The sequence below is a fragment of the Ammodytes marinus genome (genome assembly GCF_949987685.1).
Source record: "Ammodytes marinus genome assembly, chromosome: 5".
NCBI classification, from domain to species: Eukaryota; Metazoa; Chordata; class Actinopteri; order Uranoscopiformes; family Ammodytidae; genus Ammodytes; species Ammodytes marinus.
The window spans coordinates 16,046,964-16,068,802 of NC_137234.1; the positions used below are offsets into that span (position 1 = coordinate 16,046,964).

Sequence of the window (21,839 nt, forward strand, 5' to 3'; positions counted from 1 at the left end):
CTAATAGAAATAGGTTTATCCCACGGCTCCACTGAATACCTGAGGGTTTAGGTCATGGCCTCTTCTTGAGCATTTAATTTTTTTTTTTTTTTACAAATGCAAACGCAGCGTCCACTGCAAACTGTAGATATTTTTTTCTCACTTCAAACAGTTGCTTTTAAAAGCTGATTTGATTCGATTTTTATTTATCTAGAACAATCAACATTATTTAAAAGAAAAGAAAAAAAATCTGTCCGTACTTTAGAGTATTATATTGTTACAAAATAAACAAGTATATAAACGAGTGACTCGGACGTCTGACTCGTTTAAGCTGAGGAGAAATTGAAACTGGTATAAACCTGTGAGCCCTCGCCGGCTTCAGCTTACTCAAGAGTCACTCAGAAGGAAAGTTAATTTGGTTTTCAACCATCTGGCTCCTGTGACCACATTGTAACACAATGGTCCATTATTAGTGACTCTGAGGAGGTTCTGATTGTAGGAGTGTGTATGTCTGTAAGAGAGTGACAGAGGGAATAAATCCAATGATAGCTTGAGTACATTTTGAAAAGCTGTTTAAGGGGCCTACATTATTGATGACAAGACAAAACAAATTACCAAAATATAGTTATTGTTGTTTTTTCACAATAAAAAAACAAACAATTCTAATAGAACGAGCATACAAATCTATCAAGTTCAAAGAGGATCCTGTGGATTTTAATTAAGTCAACAAAACAAAGATCTGAAACCAAGTCAGACTCCACCCAGTCACTGTTTACTGAAAAGTGATAGCACTGGGAGTCATGTCCGGTCATAAATTATACAAACTGGATGTGTCAGTGACACAATTTATGTCCCTCGAACAGAATGTGTTGTGTCCCTAGTTACTGCGAGGCCGTGTCAGCAGGGTGGGATCAGATTACCCTTTCACCTCTCCTCTCTGGAGACCTCGTCCACTGTCACAGGAGTGTGAAACTGCCAGCTGAGCCGAGGCCTTTGGAAACCTGACCCAGGCCCCTGCGTTCTCCCTGCGCTGTAAAGGATGTGGCGCTTGGAGACGTTAACGCTTAGGGCCGCAAAAAATAAGTAGAAGAACTGCTGCATGTTTGCCAGAGGTCAGAGACGGGTTGTGTAACAGAGCAGCAGAGAAGAGGACAGTTGATTCATTTATGAGGAGCATACGGCACATGGCCGGGGTCGCACAGGGTAATGTTAGTGTTTCTAAAACTGGCGTCATACTTCTGATCATTAGAGATGGCTCTTTCTTTCCAGCTAATGTCATGCATACTAAGAATGCCGTAAGCATCACCAAACGAATCACTGCACAGTTTGTACCTACATATGAACAGACTGTGGATGTCTGTTGTCCTCAAATACTTTTCTCTTCTCTTATCTGAAAATATTACACAATATTCTGAAGGCTGCATATTATGTAACAGTGTTTGGTGTGTAACAATAACACACAGTGTCCTACCGACTGTGACCCACAAGGCCTGGCTCCAGCTTACATGGACTTCTGTGATGTCACCTCTGAACCCACTGCTAAAGAAACTAGTAGTTGTTTTGAAGTTACTGAATGGATTCCAGTGCACAATAAAAAAAATTATTATATGTGTTTACTATTCAATTTGATTTTAACTTGATTATTTGTAATACCTTTTGTCAGTTTTGGTTCTCCACACCACAGTTATAGAAAATGTGTACTTAAGAACAGTATTTGAGTAAATGTATTCAATGAAATAACCTCCAAAAGGTATTAACAATGTGTGTCATCATCACCAATGTGATGTAGCTTGTGACTTTCAATTAATTCATTTATCAGTATGTGAGCAGAAAGTAGTGTACATGCAGAAGGGACAGCAATTTTTAAGGACACTACAGTCTGTCACAAATTATTATACAAATTGGAATTAAGTGTCATAAACATTAAATTTTTTGTATTTTATTTAAACTCATGGATGGTATTGTGTCTCAGGGCACTTTGGATCATTGAAATCAATCTCAGACACCTGTGATAAGTTTGCTAAGTAAGCCCAATTAAAGGAAATCTACTTAAGAAGGACGTTCCACATGATTAAGCAGGCCACAGGTTTCAAGCAATATGGGGGAAAAAAAGGATCTCTCTGCTGCCTAAAAGCGTCAAATAGTGCAATACCTTGGACAAGGTATGAAAACATTAGATACTTCACGAAAACTTAAGTGTGATCATCGTACTGTGAAGAGATTTGTGGCTGATTCAGAGCACAGACGGGTTCGTTCGGATAAAGGTAATATGAGGAAGGTTTCTGCCAGACAAATTCATCGGAATAGGAGAGCAGCTGCTAAAATGCCATCACAAAGCAGCAGATAGGTATTTGAAGCTTCTGGTGCCTCTGCAGTCCTGCAAACCTCAAGGTGTAGGATCCAGAAGTTTGCAGTTGTGCATAAACCTATTATTCGGCCACCCCTAAACAATGATCACAAGCTGAAACAGTTGCAGTGGGCTCAGGAATACATGAAGAATCATATTCAAACAGTCTTGTTTACTGATGAGTGCCGTGCAACCCTGGATGGACGGATGGATGGAGTAGTGGATGGTTGGTGAATGGCCACAATGTCCCAACAAGGCTGCGACGCCAGACAGGAGGTGGCGGAGTCATGTTTTGGGCCGGAATCATGGGGAGAGAGCTGGTTGGCACCTTCAGGGTCCCTGACGGTGTGAAAATGACCTCGGCAAAGTATGTAGAGTTTCTGACTCACCACTTTATTCCGTGGTACAAAAAGAAGGACAGTGCCTTCCGTAGTAAAATCATCTTCATGCATGACAATGCACCATCTCATGCTGCAAAGAATACCTCTGTGTCACTGGCTGCTTTGGGCATAAAAGGAGAGAAACTCATGGTGTGGCCCCCATCTTCCCCTGACCTCAACCCTATTGAGAACCTTTGGAGCATCCTCAGGCAAAACATTTATGAGGTTGGGAGGCAGTTCACATCAAAACAGCAGCTATGGGAGGCTAGTCTGGCATCCTGCAAAGATATTCAAGCAGAAACTCTCCAAGAACTCACAAGTTCAATGGATGCAAGAATTGTGAAGGTGATATCAAAGAAGGGGTCCTATGTTAACATGTAACTTGGCCTGTTTAGATGTTTTTGATTGAAATAGCTTTTGATTTCACTAAACATGACCTCCTAATGTAGCCTGGTGCTACCAGACCATCGTACTTCATTTCATTTGTACAGAAGGTCTGGCAGTGCTGTAATTGACAAACGTTCACTCATGGAGGCGGGTGTCTGTTAAAGTTTAAAACTATTGGATCTGCCCAGTGCCACTCTGGATTAGCCAACCAATCGCATAACGTTTGGTCATCACGTGTGTCATGAGCCGGCTTCTGGCAACTGAAACTGGAGCGCGACTTCGACGTCATCGTTATCAGCCACTCGCTCTGTTCGCTGATTGGACCGGCTGTCGAATCTCCGGCAAAACTGGGAAATGGGCTGTACACCCAGACTGACTACTGAAGGGAAAATAAAATTTGGCCGGAAGTAGGCGGGCGGGCGGAGCCAGGCTACTCCTAATGCTGCAAATTGAACAAATGACCATTTTTAGTCGTTTACAACCTATAAAATGTTTTGAAACTCTGTTGTGCATAATGATTTGGAACAGTGCATTTGGAGTATTTTATTTTTGAAAAAAATACTTTTATTATTGTTCAATAAAATTCGAAATATGCTCTAACGGTTGATGACTTGAAAATTATACTGACTGTGATTTGCATCGACTATTTAGGAAAACCTGGGAATATCTAATTTGCCTTATAATTTGGAATGCAGTGTATAGTGCATACATTTTACCCAGAATTCATCAAGGGAAGGAAGGGATAGGGTCATAATGTCATCATTTCCAACTTGCCAAACAGTGTTTGGTTTGTAAACAACTCCTTAGCAAAAGCCCTCACTCATTATGTCATTAGATATTGATTCTATTTCACGCAGAGGAAGTAAACACGTTTTCCTCCTCATGACTCACGCAGATCGCAGACGCAATAGATGAGAAACGATGAGTCATTTCTTATTAATCGATGCAGGTACAGCTGCTTCAGTGCTAACCGTACAAACTCAATGTGCCACATCAAAACTGAATTAATCACAATTTATGAGGTGTAGACACACACACACACACACACACACACACACACACACACACACACACACACACACACACACAGGCTGCTCTCTGCCTGACAAGAAGCAATTCCTCATAATCATGACTCAACAGGTGACATTTGAAGCGTTGTGTCGTTAGGCCAAGAAGCTAATTTGAACCAGCACTAAGCAGGGAAAACACTGCAGTATATAGAACGCCAACGGGGGATTTATGTCTATGACACTGTAGAGTGAATAATGTGAACAACCGTGACCCAAGCTTCCACTGTTGCAATCATGAACATTAAAACAAAATGGGCATGACTGGCGAGCTGTCTGGTGTAATCTGAGAATGCAGAGCACTGACAGATCTATAAGGTTTACAGTGTCACGTGGGTCACTGGTGATTAGCGCCACACAAAGTGTTCTGCAGCGCTGAGCTCAGCCAATGAGCCCCCGGGGTCTTATTAGTGCAAACAGGAAGCAGAAACAGGCTGGTCAACGGGTTGAGATCCCTCCACATGGATCCTAGTGAAACCTGAACCTGCAACTTAAAGCCGGGTCCACATCCTCAAACCACAGAGCCAGCCTCACCGTCAGCTCCTGTCAGCCATCTCTCTGATGTTCTACTGTAGAAGGGACTCATCACATCAATACGATCTTTGCTTTCCAAGACAACCAGTAAGCTTGACATGGTTGTTATATTCATTTTGGGTTTGATTATTATTACACAATGGAATTTTAGTTGTGTATTTTCTCAGCCTCAGGGGTCAGGAATTTCATGTGGGATTGCAGAGACTGGTTTACAGTACTTGTGCTGCATTCGCGCAGCAATGGCGGAGTAGAAAAAACAGGAAAAACCCCCCGTCAGCAATTTTATGTTAACAATGGCCTGATCCAATCAAGTGCCCCAATATCTGCTCTGAAAGGGATCTATTCCCACTTGAGAACAAACAACTCCAAGATGGTTACTGCGAGCTTTGTATTTTTACACTGTTTATCTGCTGGTATCGCTGACTCGGCAGCTCATAAATACGGCCTAAACAAAATAATGCGAAAACTGCTTTAGGCACATCAGTGTTTTGAGCTGAACTCTAAAATCAGCACACTAACATGAACATAATGCTACATACTAAAGTTTAGAAGGTATCATGTTTACCAATTTCAGTTTCAGTGTGTAGCTAACATTTGCCCCACAAAGTAGAGCCAAAGCTGATGAGAATGTCATTATTATCTGATCTTTATCTTCATCACACAGGCCATGTGTTGAATGAGTAAGTCCAAAAATAGTCGTCTATAGTATTGGCACGTGTGATAGATTGATCCCAGTAATCATTAATAGCAGCATGTCAAACAGCTAGCCTGACTCCATCCAAAGGTTAAAGAAATCCCCAAACAAGCACCTTTAAAGTGCCAAAAAGACAAAGTGTAAAAACAACAAGTTGAAATTGTAAATGAGATGAAGTGTTGGGCAGCAAGCACATTGACCTCCTGGAGTCATATTGTCCCTATGAACCTGTTGAGAGGGGTATCAATCTTATCATTTTGGCGAATTCTCAGCAAGATAGCGATCCCTAATATTTTTCAAAATGTGATCTATTCCTTATGAAGTTGTTGTCAACCTGCAACCACCTGCACAGCTGTTTTGCCCTAATCCATGTTTGTGAGCATATTTTTGTGGCTTTATTTATTAGGCTATGGCAGGGGTTTTCAAAGTGGGAGAGAGTGAGCCCCCCCTCAGAGAACAAATTTCAGCGGAGCCCCCCCCCCAAAAAAATATCCTAAATCCCTGTGTGTTTCGAAAGATCTTTTAATTATTTTACAAATTTAAACATATTTTTGAAACATTCTAAAAAAATGTGTGCGTTTTTAAACAAATGTTTTAATACTTTTTAGCATCTTAACCCAGTGTTTTAATCCTGCTTCCTTTAAGCATGGATAGTAGGGACTGAGTGTGCAGCGGAGTGAGAAAGATAGGCAGACAGACTTGCCCAAATTATTGACAAGTTAAATTCACACACCCAGCAGAAGAACTCTTGTCCAGCTATGCCGTGATCTTAATATAAAAAACACAAACTCAGGGGGGACGCGCCCCACAGTTTGAAAACCACTGGGCTATGGTATGGCACAGGCAGTTTACTAGTCTGGTCCTACCAGACCATCGTACTTCTTTAATTTGTCCGAAGGTCTGGAATCGCTTAATTGACAAACGTAAACTCACTTGAAGGCAAGTCTCTGTTGAAGTTTAACTATTGGATGTGCCCAGGGCCACGCTGGATCTGCCAACCAATAGCATAACGTTTGGTCATGACGTATGACATGCGCCGGCCTCTGACTTCAACTGAAACTGGCGCACAACCTCAACATCAATGTTCTCAGCCACTCCCTGGCTGTTCGTTGATTGGACAACCAAAAATCTGCCAGGGAGAAACCAAGAAATCCCGCGAATATACCGAGGACCCAGACTAACTACTGAAGGGATATGAAAATTCTCATTAGACAGAAAACAAATGCCAACAAGTAATGTTTCGTTTGTTTGTATGAATGAAGATGATAAGGACGACAGGCTCTTCCCTCTCATTAAAGGGTGAATTTGATATGTGTGTTGTGACTGAGCAAACTTCCTCATTAAGGTGAATGATAGTGCCTCTGACTCACCCTGTTATCTGCCACGCAGGCCCCTCGCTGCTCTGAATGAAAGGACAAACTCCCTCAGAGGGAAAAGAGTGGTCACTTTGACGTCATACTTTCCTTTTTAAAAGATGGAAAGGCCAGCGATGTACCTCATATGGGTTTCCATGGTTACAACCTCAGATAGGGCACTAATACACGGTATAAAATGTGGCGTGCAGCTTGTGTGATGATACAAAATCTAAGAGGATTTATGAGGTTGTTTATTTTTTACAACGGTGAAAACAGATCTACTGCTGCTGTCGTTCAGCAGTCTGTTTTGACTTTTGGATGGACACGCCGCACAAATACAGGCGTGCAAAGCAGTTTAGCTATAATCCCAGCATTTTGTGAGACGTCACAGCTGTTTTTTCCTCGCATGCTGCAATACTAGTTAATTTGCAGCACAACAGCCTCCCATTATAGACAGAGTTCTAGAAACGAATTCACTGGCAGCAGCACACTAGTGTGGTGCTGATCACCAGTGACCCAAATGACACCTTTCAGCTGCCACCTCGGCATGTGCTTTCCTGTCCTTTTTGTTTTTATTTGCTCCTCCAGCAGTGAAACAGTGCTCACAGGGATCAAGGGCAGCTACTGCCTACAAACTGGCTCCTGAGCTCCTCAAAAGTCTCCATATAATCTACAGCAGATTTCCCTAGCCTGTTAAACTGAATCTAATCTCAGGCCTGGACTACCTGCAGGGCATATAGTGGCTGTTTAAAAGCAGGGATGTGTAGCTGCCATGAAATTTCACAGAGACTCTTTGGTCACACAACTTCATTAAACCAGCTTTAGGTCGAGAACATTTTGTATCTGCAGTAGTTCTGCAAATGGAAGTTTTTCAGTTGTCTGCCTAACACTTTTTTAATCAGGCCAGGTGTCCTTACACACATCTACACTTTCCCCAATTGGGACTTGGTATTGGCAAGGACTTCACAATACGATACGCATCTCGATACATGGGTCACGATACAATGAATTGCAATAAGATGCCTATTGCAATAAATTGCAATTTTCTGCTTTACATTTAGACAGTTTACAACCCGTTTAAAATACTATTTATATCTTTCTTTGTTTTTTATGTTGATTTTTGGAGCTGGAAATCGATACAAATTTCATGAAAATAAGTATCATAATATGTCGCCGTATCGATGTTTTAGCACAGCCCTTGCTGCATAACTACAGGAATTGTGTGTTAAGATCTGAGCGAAGCTTGGTGTAGACATAAAAAGTTCCTGCAGCTGCTGCTGCTCTGCTAATGTGCTAGTCACATTTGTTCGTCACAACACTACGCCTGTGTAGACACACATGTGTTAAGGTAACTATGGTTCTAGCAACTTGACTAATAAAAGTCTAATACTGACCAATTTTAGATCCTGTTTGGTCTTTAACAACTCCGGACGGAAAGCGTAAATTCGACTTTCCTCACCAAGCAATAATTTACTTAATATCTTTGCTGCTCCACTCTTTTGCAGAAACTTAAAATCATAGCTGTGCCAAATTGTAAAGAGCTGGCTGTATATTCTCTACAGACCACTTTTAATGCAACACTTTTTTATGTTACAGAGAAACATTTATATATATTTAAAAACTGTCACTTGATGAAGCATATAACAATAAATCCTCACACCACTGCACACGTTCAATAATAAATTGCCTAAAAGGTGTAATGACTGATAAAGATAATAATCCACCACACTAGGCTCATATTTATCAAATATTTCAAGTCTCACGTCACGCTAATTTATCAGTATAATTAGAGCGAGGTCAGGTGTGAACTCCACCTCTCTGTAAAGAATGAGTGTGAGCAAATCAATCTGTACAGCGTTAAAATAAAATTAAACAACAGCTTCGTTCTGACTCACAGGTTTCAGGTGCTACGTTATGCAATAATCTGAAATCCATCCACCGTTTGGGCTCTGACATGTGGCAGCTTTTGTTTGGAAGAGAGCAATCTGTTTTACACAGAAATATAGCACCTGAGGTAAATTAACTAGAATATCAGACTGGCTGTTGATTGAACACATCTTATCCCAGGATTGACTCTAAATCCATAATCAATCAATGGGAACAAGCAGATTTCTGGGAGGTGTGCACGGTGCGGTCAAGTGGCAATTCCTCAGAAAGCCCAGAGGACTGAGGTTTAGTTTCAGTGGATTTTTTCAGTGAAGTAAATGGGAAGCTGTAGTGTACACCAATGACAGCTCGGTTCTTTCTTAGCACAGATGTTATGTCTACTGCTGATTAGAAAAAATAAAAAAATATCTGCGAGTTTTGGATTTCACTTCTCAACTTCAAAGCGTCACAACAAATTCTGAGCAAGGAGCCAATAACTTTTTCTTTTTTTTAAAGATGAAAGTGCTTCTCTTCAATTACTGCATAATGCTTCACACAAGAGTCTTTATACTTCGGTTAACCAATAAAGCCCCAAATGTTGGACGAGTATTTTATGCTTTCTGTTTGGAGGAGAAATTTAATTTGCATTCAGATCAAAGGTGTACTTTTTCCAGATAGTATGATGTGGGCATAAAATATGGTTAAGAAGTCCATTGTCATACATCAGGGTTGCAGAGTTGTGACCATTAATGTGTGTGACCACAAGCTACACATTGCTTTATGTATGACATTCTCATAGGGGAATAAATGTCATGAAGAGATATTGATCAGAAATTAATTTCCCTTCTAAGTCCGAGTTGTCACAAACGCATGTGCTGAAAGCAGATAACTCCAGCAGAGGAAATGTCACCTTTTCTAGAATATCGTTTTGCAAATTGAGCGCACAACAAACGAACAGCAGTTATCACACTCCCTTGCCTGTTGACTAAATGAGATGTAACCTTAAAGCATGTCTGGCCTTCATGTCTCTGATGTGGGGCTTCCCTGAAGAGTAATTTACAAACACATACATTATGTGTACATGTTGACTTTCCTGAAGCTGTTCAGCGTATATACATCAAACAAAAACATCATCGTTATCATTCATTGACGCATTCCTGTCTACCAGAAATACGACTGCCTCTGTAAATGTGTGTGTCTGTTATAAGCCAATAAAGATCCAGCTTCCTTTCAGCAGCAGCCAGCTCCACGCCAACTGTGCAGTTTGTGAATCAATAGCAGCACACTGAACTCCTGACTTATTAGTCAGGTTGTCACTGAGGAGCAGCCTGCATCTGCTGGCTGAATAAAGCAAATGTAGCGGGGCCATTAGCACGGCGCTTAACTTAGTATCTCGCTGATGTCTGTGCAGAGCTATGAGACCTGGGGCATCAATCACCAGTCAAAGAGCAACATTTGTTTGGAGGAAGGGCGTGACTTTACTTGACCAGAGCCAGTGGCAATGGCATAGGTCACTCTCATCACAGAGGGCTTGAAAAGCCAACACAGGGAGCCCATCTATGAGGAATTTTGGTCCGTTTTTGCTCTTTTGATATTGAAAAAGCGGTTTGTTTTCATGCACAGATAATGCATTGTTTTGCCATACATGAGCTCGCTTGTATTGTCCTTTACCATCTGGAATGACAATATGAAACAATATCAGAGTGCGACTCATCCCATCAGTGCTAATAAACAACTGAGATGGTTTAATTCATAATGAGACCTACTGAGTTAATCCCTCAAGCTGGATCACTGCACATCTGATTTAGATTTTGCAGTGAGAACACTAGTGGGAGTCTGCCATTAATATACTTTGAGAGGAATATTTTGAAAGTATGTTGGGTGTGTGTGTGTGTGTGTGTGTGTGTGTGTGTGTGTGTGTATGTGTGGGTGTGTGTGTGTGTCCGTGATATACTGCTCCAGACAACTGACGTAAATGACGGTGCACTGACGTCTCAGCAAGGTGACTCACACTTCATATCCCCAATGACGGGGCCTCTTCATACACACACACACACACACACACACACACACACACACACACACACACACACACACACACACACACACAGTCACACATACACAATGGCCAAACACAAACACCACTTGTCTCTTCAGCTACATATCTCCTTCCATCAGGCTCGCAGGCAGGACCCGCCACCTCACATCCCTCCACAGCTGCTTAACACTGCCTTACAGACTCATAACTTTATTTCCTCACTTCAGCGTATTAAGTCAATACAAACCTGTTACAAGCCCAATGAGTGTATATGTGTGTCCACAGTGGGTCACTGTCAGTAAGTCCCAACTCGCCCATCCACTATCCCACCTCTTTCTATTCTACTGGAGATATAAATGAGCTAAATGTATAAAGTACAGCAACTCTGTGTTTGTTAACTTTAGGCAGCCTTTTTAAACTCACATTACAGGAAAGTTGCATTCTTTTGCAAAATTGAAAATTGTAAAATCATAATAAGAAATGACAAGTGGGACTGGGTGGTCCTGGAAGTCAAAGAATCGTTGTTTAGGCAATGACAAGGGAGATTGAAAGCAGCTATGAATACAAAGCAGTGAGTGCATTCTACAAGGGAGTCAAAAGGCTGGTCTATGCATGAAACAAATAAGTTTGTACAATGTGTCTTGGGCAAAAAAATGTGTCTTGGGAGAGGTGAAAAGCCAGCTGTCATACAGACGGGGCTACATGAGCTACATGCTAACGTCAGCACATTGCAATGCTAACATGTCTTTGCTAAACAGGTAAATTGTTTACCATGATTGATCGTTGCGTAAATTGGACATGATTATTGTTTTGTTGGTTGCAAGGATTGACAGGTGTAGCCCCCAGTGGGTGACATCAGAGATATATCAGGGAAAGTGTTTCGGACGCTTTGTGACAATCCAAAAAGTACCCAAGAATAATCCTTTTTTTTTTACATTTTCATAGAGGGCTTTTATATTTTAATTTGGACATGGTATATTCAAACACGGGTAGGCCTAGCTGATAAAACACAGCATAGTGCATGTGTGTTTGTTACCAAGAGGTTACTTTTAACTGACTCCTGTGCAACCATCAATTTTTTTCATATTTTATTCACTCCTCTCTGGAGTATTGTGTCTCTCTCTCTGTGTATTGCACACAGCAGGCACAGATGATTTAAATAGAGTGGCTGGCAAGGGTCAGAGATGTGCTGGTAGTGCTGAAGTGACATCCCCCATGTGTTTTCTCATGTGTGTACCTCTTGCCTTGCCTGTGGAAAACAGACTCTGTCGCAACATCATGGTTATACAACACAGCAGCCACTGACACAGCAGAGGAGATGCCAGTAAAGCATGACAGTGATGTCAGTGTTCTGCAAATCTTTATTTTTTTTAAATAACTTATACCATTCAAGCCAACCAAAATCGAGCAGCCGCTACTGTGAGTGAAGCATAAAAAATAGAAAGTTGCTGTGCACCTGAAAACTATCTACCTCCTGCTAAAGGATCAAATGGAAACAGAGCCACAACCCCAAAATACCACCTTGGCCTCTAAAACGCAGAGGTATGAGCCATCAGTATGATTTTTGATATTTGCCATCATAATGTACACGTTATTGGAAAAAGAAATTGCAACAAGGGGGTCCCTGCCAGAGGCTAATGTTATATGGGGGTCCTTTGCATGGCAAAGTTTGGGAACCCCTGGTCTAGCACACAGCATGTTTTTACACCACCAGAATAACATATCAGAGGTTAAGGGTAGGGCAGGTGTGAAACAGAGACAGCCTGCCTTCAAAGTCAGATTTACACATTTTAACTGCACATTTTTGGAGAGCTTAACTTAATAAATCAACAAACAGCCTTAATATTGGACATGATTCATAATTTTCATATTTATCTCTCTTTTATCATAGATTTTTTTGAATACATTGCAAGTCGTCTCGAACACTGGACATGTAATGTAATTCAGCACACCAAAGCGTCAGCTTGTTCCATTATCCAACTTGTCGATGGGAATTGAACAATTAAGTTTATCTCTCCTTATTGACCGATACTAAAATGTATGCCCTCGAATTTGCAGGCAGGGCGGTTTTCTTGACTTTAGACATTTCACTTCTTTATTTTTTTAACTTTTACCATTCAATACAAAACATCAATCTTCCTTTGTTCAAAGTGGGACAAATAAATAAATAATAATGACACAAAGTAATACAAAACTAAAACTAGACACTGCTATAAAAGCTCTGACCTGTTCTGATCACGTAATACAAAGCCAACTTCACTACACCAAGTGTTATCACCTCTATCTACCTAAAATTTAATAAAAGCACATTTTAGTTGACGAGATTTACTGTCCCACTAAACACCCCCAGACTGCGGAAAGCAGAAGTAGATATAACTGAGGGGAGAGGTATATTACAACCAAGCTTGTGTCGATGAAGAGATAAGCCTGCTGGCAGTAGGGGGAAAAGGTAAACATCCAGGGAGATTAGATGAGGGACATGCACAGTTCAAACACTGGTCTGAGTGGCAAATACTGCTCTAGCGCCAAAACAACACACCATCTAGTTTTCAATTGAAAGAACAAAGGATCTATCCTGTCTAAAATTAATTCATAAATATTTTTTCACTTAAAGCTTCAAACTTAAGTGGCAGAGGTTGTGACAAACAGAAGAGCACATGCTGATTGAGAGCTAAGCCCGATCTTATCTGGAGCGTGCTACAGCTGTCGGTGCATGCTGGCCTGCTCCTGGAGCGTGAGGTCTGGGTGTGGTTTCTTGTCAGCCTGCTGTTTCAGTGCTGGGAAAGAGGCGGTAGGGGCCAAAAAGCTACAGTCAAACTTGTTTAGATCACGTGACCACGCAGCCAAGAGTTCAGTCGTGCAGTCTGGAATCCTTTGATGACAAACGGTAAAACAAATAAAACATGTTCCTCATACTGGTCAGTTATTCCAAACAGCAGACTGTTTGGCTAGGGGGAACACTGATGTGGGGAAGAATGGTTTGGATTCATCATTGTGTTTTCCACAGAGGAGCGTCTCAAAGGTCACATTATTCATTTGACCCAGGTGGTTTTGCAGGGTGAGTCACACTACCTTCAGCACAGGGAGGAACTCCACTTCAGAGATTGTTTGAGTGGACAACATGCTCACATATCTGGAGACAGTGGGAGGAGGGCTCGTGTGCATTAAAGTGACAAACACCAGTCGAGTGAGTCACTGTACCTGTCTAATGCTATGAAAAGCAGAAATGCCAGTTTGTGGTTGAATCAAGTAACAACGGGTAAGCAGAGGACAGATTGGTTTGCAACAAGGCAAAGAACAACTTTTAATTGATGCTGGCATACACATACGAGGCAGTTTTTTCTACTAGTTGCTCAAATTTCTCACATCTTTCAAAAAAGATCGCTTCACCTGAAAGGATCCTCACTCATCATCAGACTGGAGGCCTGACACTGACATGTTGCAACTTTGCTCTGTGTATCACTTGGCTTGTTTGCATCTGCTTGGAGAAATGTCACTGTTACCTTTTTCAGTTGAATTCCCCGCTAGACACGGGAATTCATGGGTGCGTCTCAGAGGCCACTGGGAAAAGCTTCTACCCATGCCAGCTTCTTCAACAGTCAAGAAAGATTCTCCTTTAGCACATTCCCAAGATGACATTTCACTGGTCATTGTGTGTTGTCTATTAGTTCTTGGTAAATATTTGATATAATATGACAAACATAATGCTTCCACATGGACTACAAATAATTGGGACCTTATCCACATAATTTAATCCGAATGACATTCCAGTCTGAATGAAAAAAACTGTCTGATGTAATGGTTACATATAAAAACAAGTTTGTGTGCCAGCCTATTGATTCTGAATAGCAACTAAATGGCAAACTTATTTAAATTAGATTTATCTTTAGTGTGTCTATCTGTGCTATCCCACCCATGTGTGTTGCCCAGAGGTCGGAGGCAAATTACTTTGGTAATCCCCTGACTTTTATTATACTGTAGTGCCATTATGTTTGACACATTTACACCAACTACTCTAAACATCAGACAATGTCTGCTATGTCCTTTCCCACTATGATGGCCTGGCAGTGTGCAGAACCAAAAAAACACAAACCTGCAAGATCGAATTATACCTGTCTGTCTAGTAGTAACATATGATGAATATTATCAAATCACCATTAATCATCAAGGCAAGCATTATAGTTTACACTTTCCCACGAACCAAAGCTTCACTCAACTTGCCCTACCCTGTCAGTGCATTGCCAGATCAGTAAACCTGGTGTAATCAAGGCTCCAACAGCCATCACGCCCACCTCCCCTTGGGGGTCAAATAGAGGGAGATTCTTCTTTCTCCTCCCATAGTAGCACTTGTTTGTTTTTCTACCCTCAGAAACGTACGGTGATAACCATCTGACATGTCTCCACAGTGTCTCTACTATTCCATTAAAAAGTATTTTAACATTTGGACATCCCTTCTTCAGTAATGTTCTAGCTGGGAACCTGGGCCAGATGCTCCAATATGGTTCTCAACATTTTAAGATATATAATAAATTCAAATTAAGGCACTTCCTTTACACCATGCCTGACTTGGAATAAAGATGATCATACACTGGTATTCCCAGACTTTGCTCTGTTCAATGTCAGCAATTTAAATGTAAAATAAGAGGCAATATCAACCCTCATACTTATTTGTTATCGAAGCAAGTTCAGCTTATGTTTAAAGTTCTGCTTTGTTTCAGAGCCTAATGGGTGAGTCACATACTGCATAAATGCAACACCCCTATTTCCAACATAACAGCTAGGTGCCTGTTGTTTAATGTCTCTCGCCCCACATTTTCTCATCTTTTCTTCACGGTCTACTATTGAATAAAGCCAAAAATGCCCCCCCACGGCCCACATCATATTTTTGTATAAAACACTGTTGTACAAGCATCTTTCTTTAAACGTATACATTATTGAATAGATAAAATTGAACTATACAGTGCTAATCATAAACCGCACATTATCCCCTGATGACATATTAATGGCAACAGAAGACTGATAAACTGGCTGATATTGTCCATCTGGATTTGGATTACACTATTAAATGAATTTAAACACTTCCCAGTGGTCTAATTAACTCCACTTCAACATGTGCCACTGAGGTACCCACAGTAAAATTAAGACAACTCCTTTGCTGCCAGCACTGGGGTTTAAGCTTCTTATATGTTGACAGCCATCCAGCACAACATTTTTACTAATTGAATCTTATAATGTGTTGTGCAGACTTTAATATATGGCTTAAAACACATGCATGTTCTGAATAATGGAAGTATTGGCTCGTTGTATTTATTCAGACGAAATTAAAGCAGCTCAGCTGCCAGTGACACTTCATGTTGTTGACTTTAGCGCAAGGCTGATGAAGCCAACTCCTTCTGGACCCTTGAGGGTTTATGAGCATTAGAGTTGTGTCTGTACAGATATCAACAAAGTATAGCTCCCAGTACTCTGATAATGACCTGCTGACAGAGGGGATGCAGTCTGTTTTTACGCATGCTGCTGTTCCTTGAAAAGGCGAGTGCGATAGTCTCTCGTCACATTTACACTTTCAAAGACTCAAGGCTTTAATGACTCACAGGAAAAACGTCTGTGTGTCTTACAGTCAATTTACTCCCGAACAGCTTGTCTGTTGTAATCAGTCAGGTAAATGTGCCAGACTTTTCCAGGGGTTGCGTTTCAATATCTGTGTATTCACCTTTTTCAGGACTTAAAGCTCTGGTTGCATCAGACTGCTGCATCAAGCCCACCATCACCCACACAGCAAACTGCAGACCACTCCTGCTGTGTTGAATCATACTGTCTGACCAGCTTTGCACACTGTTCTGATAAATAACTGAAGTGTTCTTGGCAGCGATGTTTGCAACAGGCAACTGACAGAGCTCAATCAATGCATCTGCCAGAAAACAGAGAGAGGCTAATGTGATTTTCCCTCATTGCCTCTGTCATTTTACAGCACAGACACGCTGAGCCTGTCAGATCTATTCTGAAACATGATGTCTGTCACTGCTTTTCATTCTTGCGTATTTGCATTTTTTTTTTATTAAAAAAATTATAATTTTGTAATGAGGTTTAGCAGATATGTGTCACCATTGCCATAGTTTATTGCTAAGGTAGAAGTTCTGTGTCTTGCTGAAAGGAGAAATGAATGTCTATGGTAAATATAATGCTGTAGGTTAGCTTGGCTTAACACAAAGGCTGGAAACCAGGGAAATGGACAGCTTGTCTTTGTCTGAATGTCCCCTGGTGTCAGGAAACTATTCAGAGAGAAGAAATAGTTCGGCACCTAACATATCGTAAAATGTATTTCGTAGTCTTAGTTTTTTGAATAAATTAAACAAACAAGTTTCAACATGGTTATGAGTGAGTTTGAGATGTGCGTGTCCGCCTATTTCCAATCTTTATGCTAAGCCAGTTAACTGCAGGGCATAGCTTAATATTTCCCATAGAGGCATGGCCATGGTATTGATCTTTTCATTTAACTTTTGCAAAGAAAGCAAAAAAGCGTATTTCAAAAAAATGTCTAACTGTGCTTCTAAGGGTACCTTAGCAGATGCTTTATAGTTTTTAAAGGCTGAGAGCCATTATCGGATGACCTGTTCAACCTTTTTACTTTCGAGTTTAGTTAAGGTTTGAAACAAGCCGTTTCATTATGTGTGTTGTTGATTCTGTGTATTTTACTTGAGTGACTGGAGAAAATCACATTGAGAGGAACGAAGAACCTCAGTGACAGACTCATTAAAGAGCTGGCATGATTCTCTGATTGTCTACCGTATGGTACGGCTACATTTTGACTCCATAGCACACAACCCTTATCAGCCACATTGAAACAATCATTTACCAAACTCCTGCTGCCTCCTTCTTCTTGGCACACAATATAGGAAGTAACTCTAGACAACACCGCAGAGACTCCTCGTTCTTACCTCACACGCACCATGTCCCATTATCCCTGCACACACAGTAGGCCTATTACACTCACACTGAAAAAGAATGTTCGGTACCCTTTGAACATTATGTTGTCAGTATTCAAATGTACTGTTTTATTCAGCCTAATCCAAATCGTACATTTACCCTAAATGAAGCACCTGTTAAAGGCGTGTTTATAATGTGTTTTTATCAGGCTTTCATATTAGCAAAATGTCCTGCTTCAGTTGACAGAAGCTGACTGTAGGACTGCTGCACTCACAGAGCACACATTGCTGTAGGCTGAGTATTTATAACTAACAGTACTTTGAGTTTGTATTTACTATAACGGGTCTGTACTTAAATAAACACTGGCATATAGGGTTAATATGATCGCTTTCTAGATTAAATTAATATTCACAATTAAGCTTTTATTTTGTTAAGATATGTGACACAACATAACCAAGCAGAAAATAAATCAAATCACATTAAACACATTTGTTTTGACCTATTCCCTCTGGTCTGTCCTCAAAATACTTTGTTTTCACATATTTTCATTGATATCTTATGAAACACAATCTCGGCAAATCACATTAATGTCTCACTCTTGCATGCTCCGGTTATCTGAAGTAAACATGAAAAACTATTAACAATGGGTTTTCGTCACCAATCTCCTCTGTGTTTACACTGGCTCTCTAATGGTGTAAAGGTTATACACCTAGGCTATTGGCTGTAATATGAGTGGTGTCCTCCCATAGGTTGGGGGGTTACAAACACACTGTGGATAGGCTGCCTCTGAATGGTGAAAAGAGGAAGCCATCTGCTCCTGTTTATGGTTCATTAACCCCGCTGCCCCTGAATAACCAGGCTGCCCCCACAGCAACAGGTAAAAGAGGTCTGGGCTTCTCTTTGAGATGACACTTGATAACCAGCCCAGTCTTGTTCCTGCTTCAATGGGCTCTTAAATTATGTGGTTCACCATTAAAACAACAATAACTGGAAAATCCTTACCTTCCCAGAAGTCCATAGGCATACTGTGAATCTGCCAGCAGTAATGTGATCTCACCCTTCTGCATGGACATGGCACACTCCTCCAGGGCCTACAGGTGTCAAAGAACAACGTGTTATTCAGAGGACTGACTGCACTTTTCAAATATTAACACAAATACATTTTAGCATGACTTTGTCCTTCACATTTAAATGTCCATCTAAGTAGATAATTGTTTAGGTTTCAAGCATGTGGACTGGCTTTTTAGCAATGCTTACTCTTAGGTGACAATGTCGGTCAGTTGGTTCAGATTAGCAAAACTAATGCATTCAATGAGCCTCAGCTTTACTTGGTGTTTGTGCCTGTGCTAATAAGCAAATGTTGGCACGATGCTCATTGTGATGTAAGCATGCTGACCTTAGCATTTATCTCAGAGCACCACTGTACATAAGAACAGCATGCTAGCATAGTTGTAAACAGTAGTGGTCACTATTGCAGATTTGATGTAATATAAATGATCTACACTGGAAGCAACAAGCCTGTCCAAGAAAAAGCTTTTTTACCTGGTGAACATCTCCCTCTCCAATAACAAAGACAAGTTTACAGTCCTTCTCCACCACAGTGCGGTCTTCCAGGACACATTGCATCTTCACAGTAACCTGCTGGCCCCAGGAGGGGCTCAGGTCCTTCAGGGCGCTGGATTCCAGCACCTTCTTCCTCAAAAGCTGGTCCTCTGCACGAGGAAAGAGGAGGTTATTCAGGAGGAAGCAGGGTTAATCTGCAATTTGTTAGACGTTAAACACATGCTCAGAAACAGCCACAAACACACGCACGCTTGATCTCATTTACTTTAAGGTCACTCCAAATATAAAAGGGTAATGAAAAGCACTAGATACTGATAAGTTACCTACCAATTCTGAAGTGTGTCTCTACCTGCAATGCACAGTTCACTGATGTATCCTCACCTGTGATGTCCTGCCAATCATCAGCCATGAACAGCTCCTCAAAGGTTGAGGAAGTCCACTCCTCCACCACACAGTCTGGAAAGAGGCTCTCTGCCGAGCTGTCCCTTTCCAACACATCTTCTTCTTCTGATGGGTCTTGGAATCGTACCATCTTCCAGCTGTTTATTTTTTTCAGTTTCCTCTGGTTCTTGCATTCTGTTGCTCCGCTTTCTCCCTCGGGATCCGACAGGCTTTTTATCTCAGTGCTTTTAGTCTCTCCTGCACAGCTCTCGGTTTGAGCCGGCTCTTTCCCAGTCAGCCCCTCGCCTTCCTCTGCAAGCCCACAGGGCAGCACCATGCCACTGTTCTGGTCAGCACGCTCAGAAAGAGGCTCTCTTACCTCAGGTTCTGAAGGCTCTACTACAGGATCTTTATGCTCCTCACAACACAGCTCTGTCTCCCCTTCACTGCAGAGTGCCATGGACATCATCTCCAATAGTAGAGAGAATATCCTCTTTGTTTATCCAATGTTCCACTTGGCTTGCAGGTTGGTATGCCCCTGCTGTGAACCACCCTCTGCCCTCAAAAAAAAAAAATCTCAAGGAAGTAGTATTTACAAAAATCCACGATGTGTTTCATTGAATCCAACCCAGAGAGCATAGCGGAATCCTGGCTTCATGTACAGTTTTTTTAGAGGCTTTTTTCCTCCTGCAGCTGCATAGTTTTCGCAGCTCTGTTGCACTATGACCTCCTCTCACTCCAGCTTGTTGTCCATCTTTGTCTAAGTAGTCCAGTGATGTGGCAACAACATGAAATGATCAATGCAAAGAAACTGCCCGGCGCAAAGAAGCACTCGCAGCCAGCAGGTTTGTGCATGGGTAATCTGCGGGATTAGAAGAGAAAAACCTAATCTGCCAGAACGTCTGTAAGCTTCTTAATGACCTCACCGTCATGCCCCATAATGCAGTTTCCATGAACGCAATCCACCAAGAAGTTCTCAGGAGAATCAAGCTCCAACTTAATTTGCTTTAAATTAGGTTGAGGGATATTTTATTTTCACTTTTTAAGAAATGCCACAACAAGCATTGAAAGAGCAGTAATTAACCAGGGCTGTTAAACTCACACTGGATTACAGACCTCTACAGAAGACACATTTCACATTGTGCATAAATGATTTGGGAATCTTCACTTATTCTTGAAAGCTGAAAGAATTGCAATGCTTTAAGTCAAGGGAAGTAATTAAAAGGTGTCGGATATTGATAGGTTCAAGGAGAAAATGAATTGAAATTTTTTCTGAGCCTGAAATTTCACATAAAGGCTAAACTGAGTATTTAACCAAGAATGTGTTCATTTCCATAGGTAGATGTTACATTCTGCACCTCATTCAACCAGGAAGTTCACTGGAGTGCACAAATATTCATGGTATGTAAGGACTTTGATCTGGAAGGATTTAAGTGACAGTTTTAAGAAAAGTGACATTTATTATTTGTTCTAATCTTCTAACGAGACTTTTCTCATATGACTGAATCATACATTTGTCTAAGTGCTGAAAGCTTCTGGCCCATAGACGGGGATGGGAATGAGATCACTTCGATTAAAAGGTCATAAGACTGGTAAGGCTTTAATAGATGTTATTTTCAGCAAAAGTATGGCACAGATAGTCATCAAAATCAAAGTCAGGAAAAGTTATTCACCACTTCACGTTATACCACAAGGAATAACACATTATCCAACATTATATCAAGTGTTTGGTTGTCAGGTCAAGTGCCTAAAGAATCTGCACTCATGTAACCTAATAAGAATACTAGCCAGACAGAAAACACATATGATTTGAAATGAACACAGCATTGCTGACTGTGAGGCTGCTCTTCAATCCACATACACAGCATATTGTCAGAGATTACATTCATCTCTAATCTTTATTTGTTTTTAAATGTTTCTGGCACAAGGAAAAATTATTCACATACCAGAAGTAAAGGTGTCTTCCTTCATGGCATTTGCTTGGGGCTTGTTCTGATTTTTATTTTTTTTTTACATTTTTAATATCGTTATAATTTACTTGTGTTTCAGAGGAACACATTGCAATTTTGGCACTACTGCCTTTATTTGACAGCTGCAGTTACCTTTAAAGCTATAGTGCATAATACTATCAGCTCCACAAAACTCTCCCTGTATTTCTCAGTATGGCTGAGAAAACACCTAGACATACGCAATCACCGAAGGCTTTCCTCATGGAGATGCGCGTGCGTGTTGTTGTAATTGCTGATGGGGGTGACGGAAGTTCCGCACTATGCTATAGTTTAAATCTAAAGCACAAGATTAAATTACTCAACTGTATACTG

At 41.0% G+C, this 21,839-nt stretch overlaps 1 protein-coding gene across 1 annotated transcript in view; it reads right to left on the minus strand.

Moving 5' to 3' along the window:
• The window catches only part of fkbp16 (FKBP prolyl isomerase 16), a gene marked incomplete at both ends in the record, with an annotated part of 26,816 nt that extends 6,829 nt beyond the window's left edge, over positions 1-19,987 (minus strand). The window contains 3 exons of the mRNA XM_080027505.1: positions 18,577-18,665; positions 19,117-19,286; positions 19,519-19,987. Coding sequence (XP_079883631.1) covers positions 18,577-18,665; positions 19,117-19,286; positions 19,519-19,987 — 728 coding nt within the window. The remainder of the gene's footprint in view (positions 1-18,576; positions 18,666-19,116; positions 19,287-19,518) is intronic.
• Positions 19,988-21,839: the final 1,852 nt, after the last annotated feature.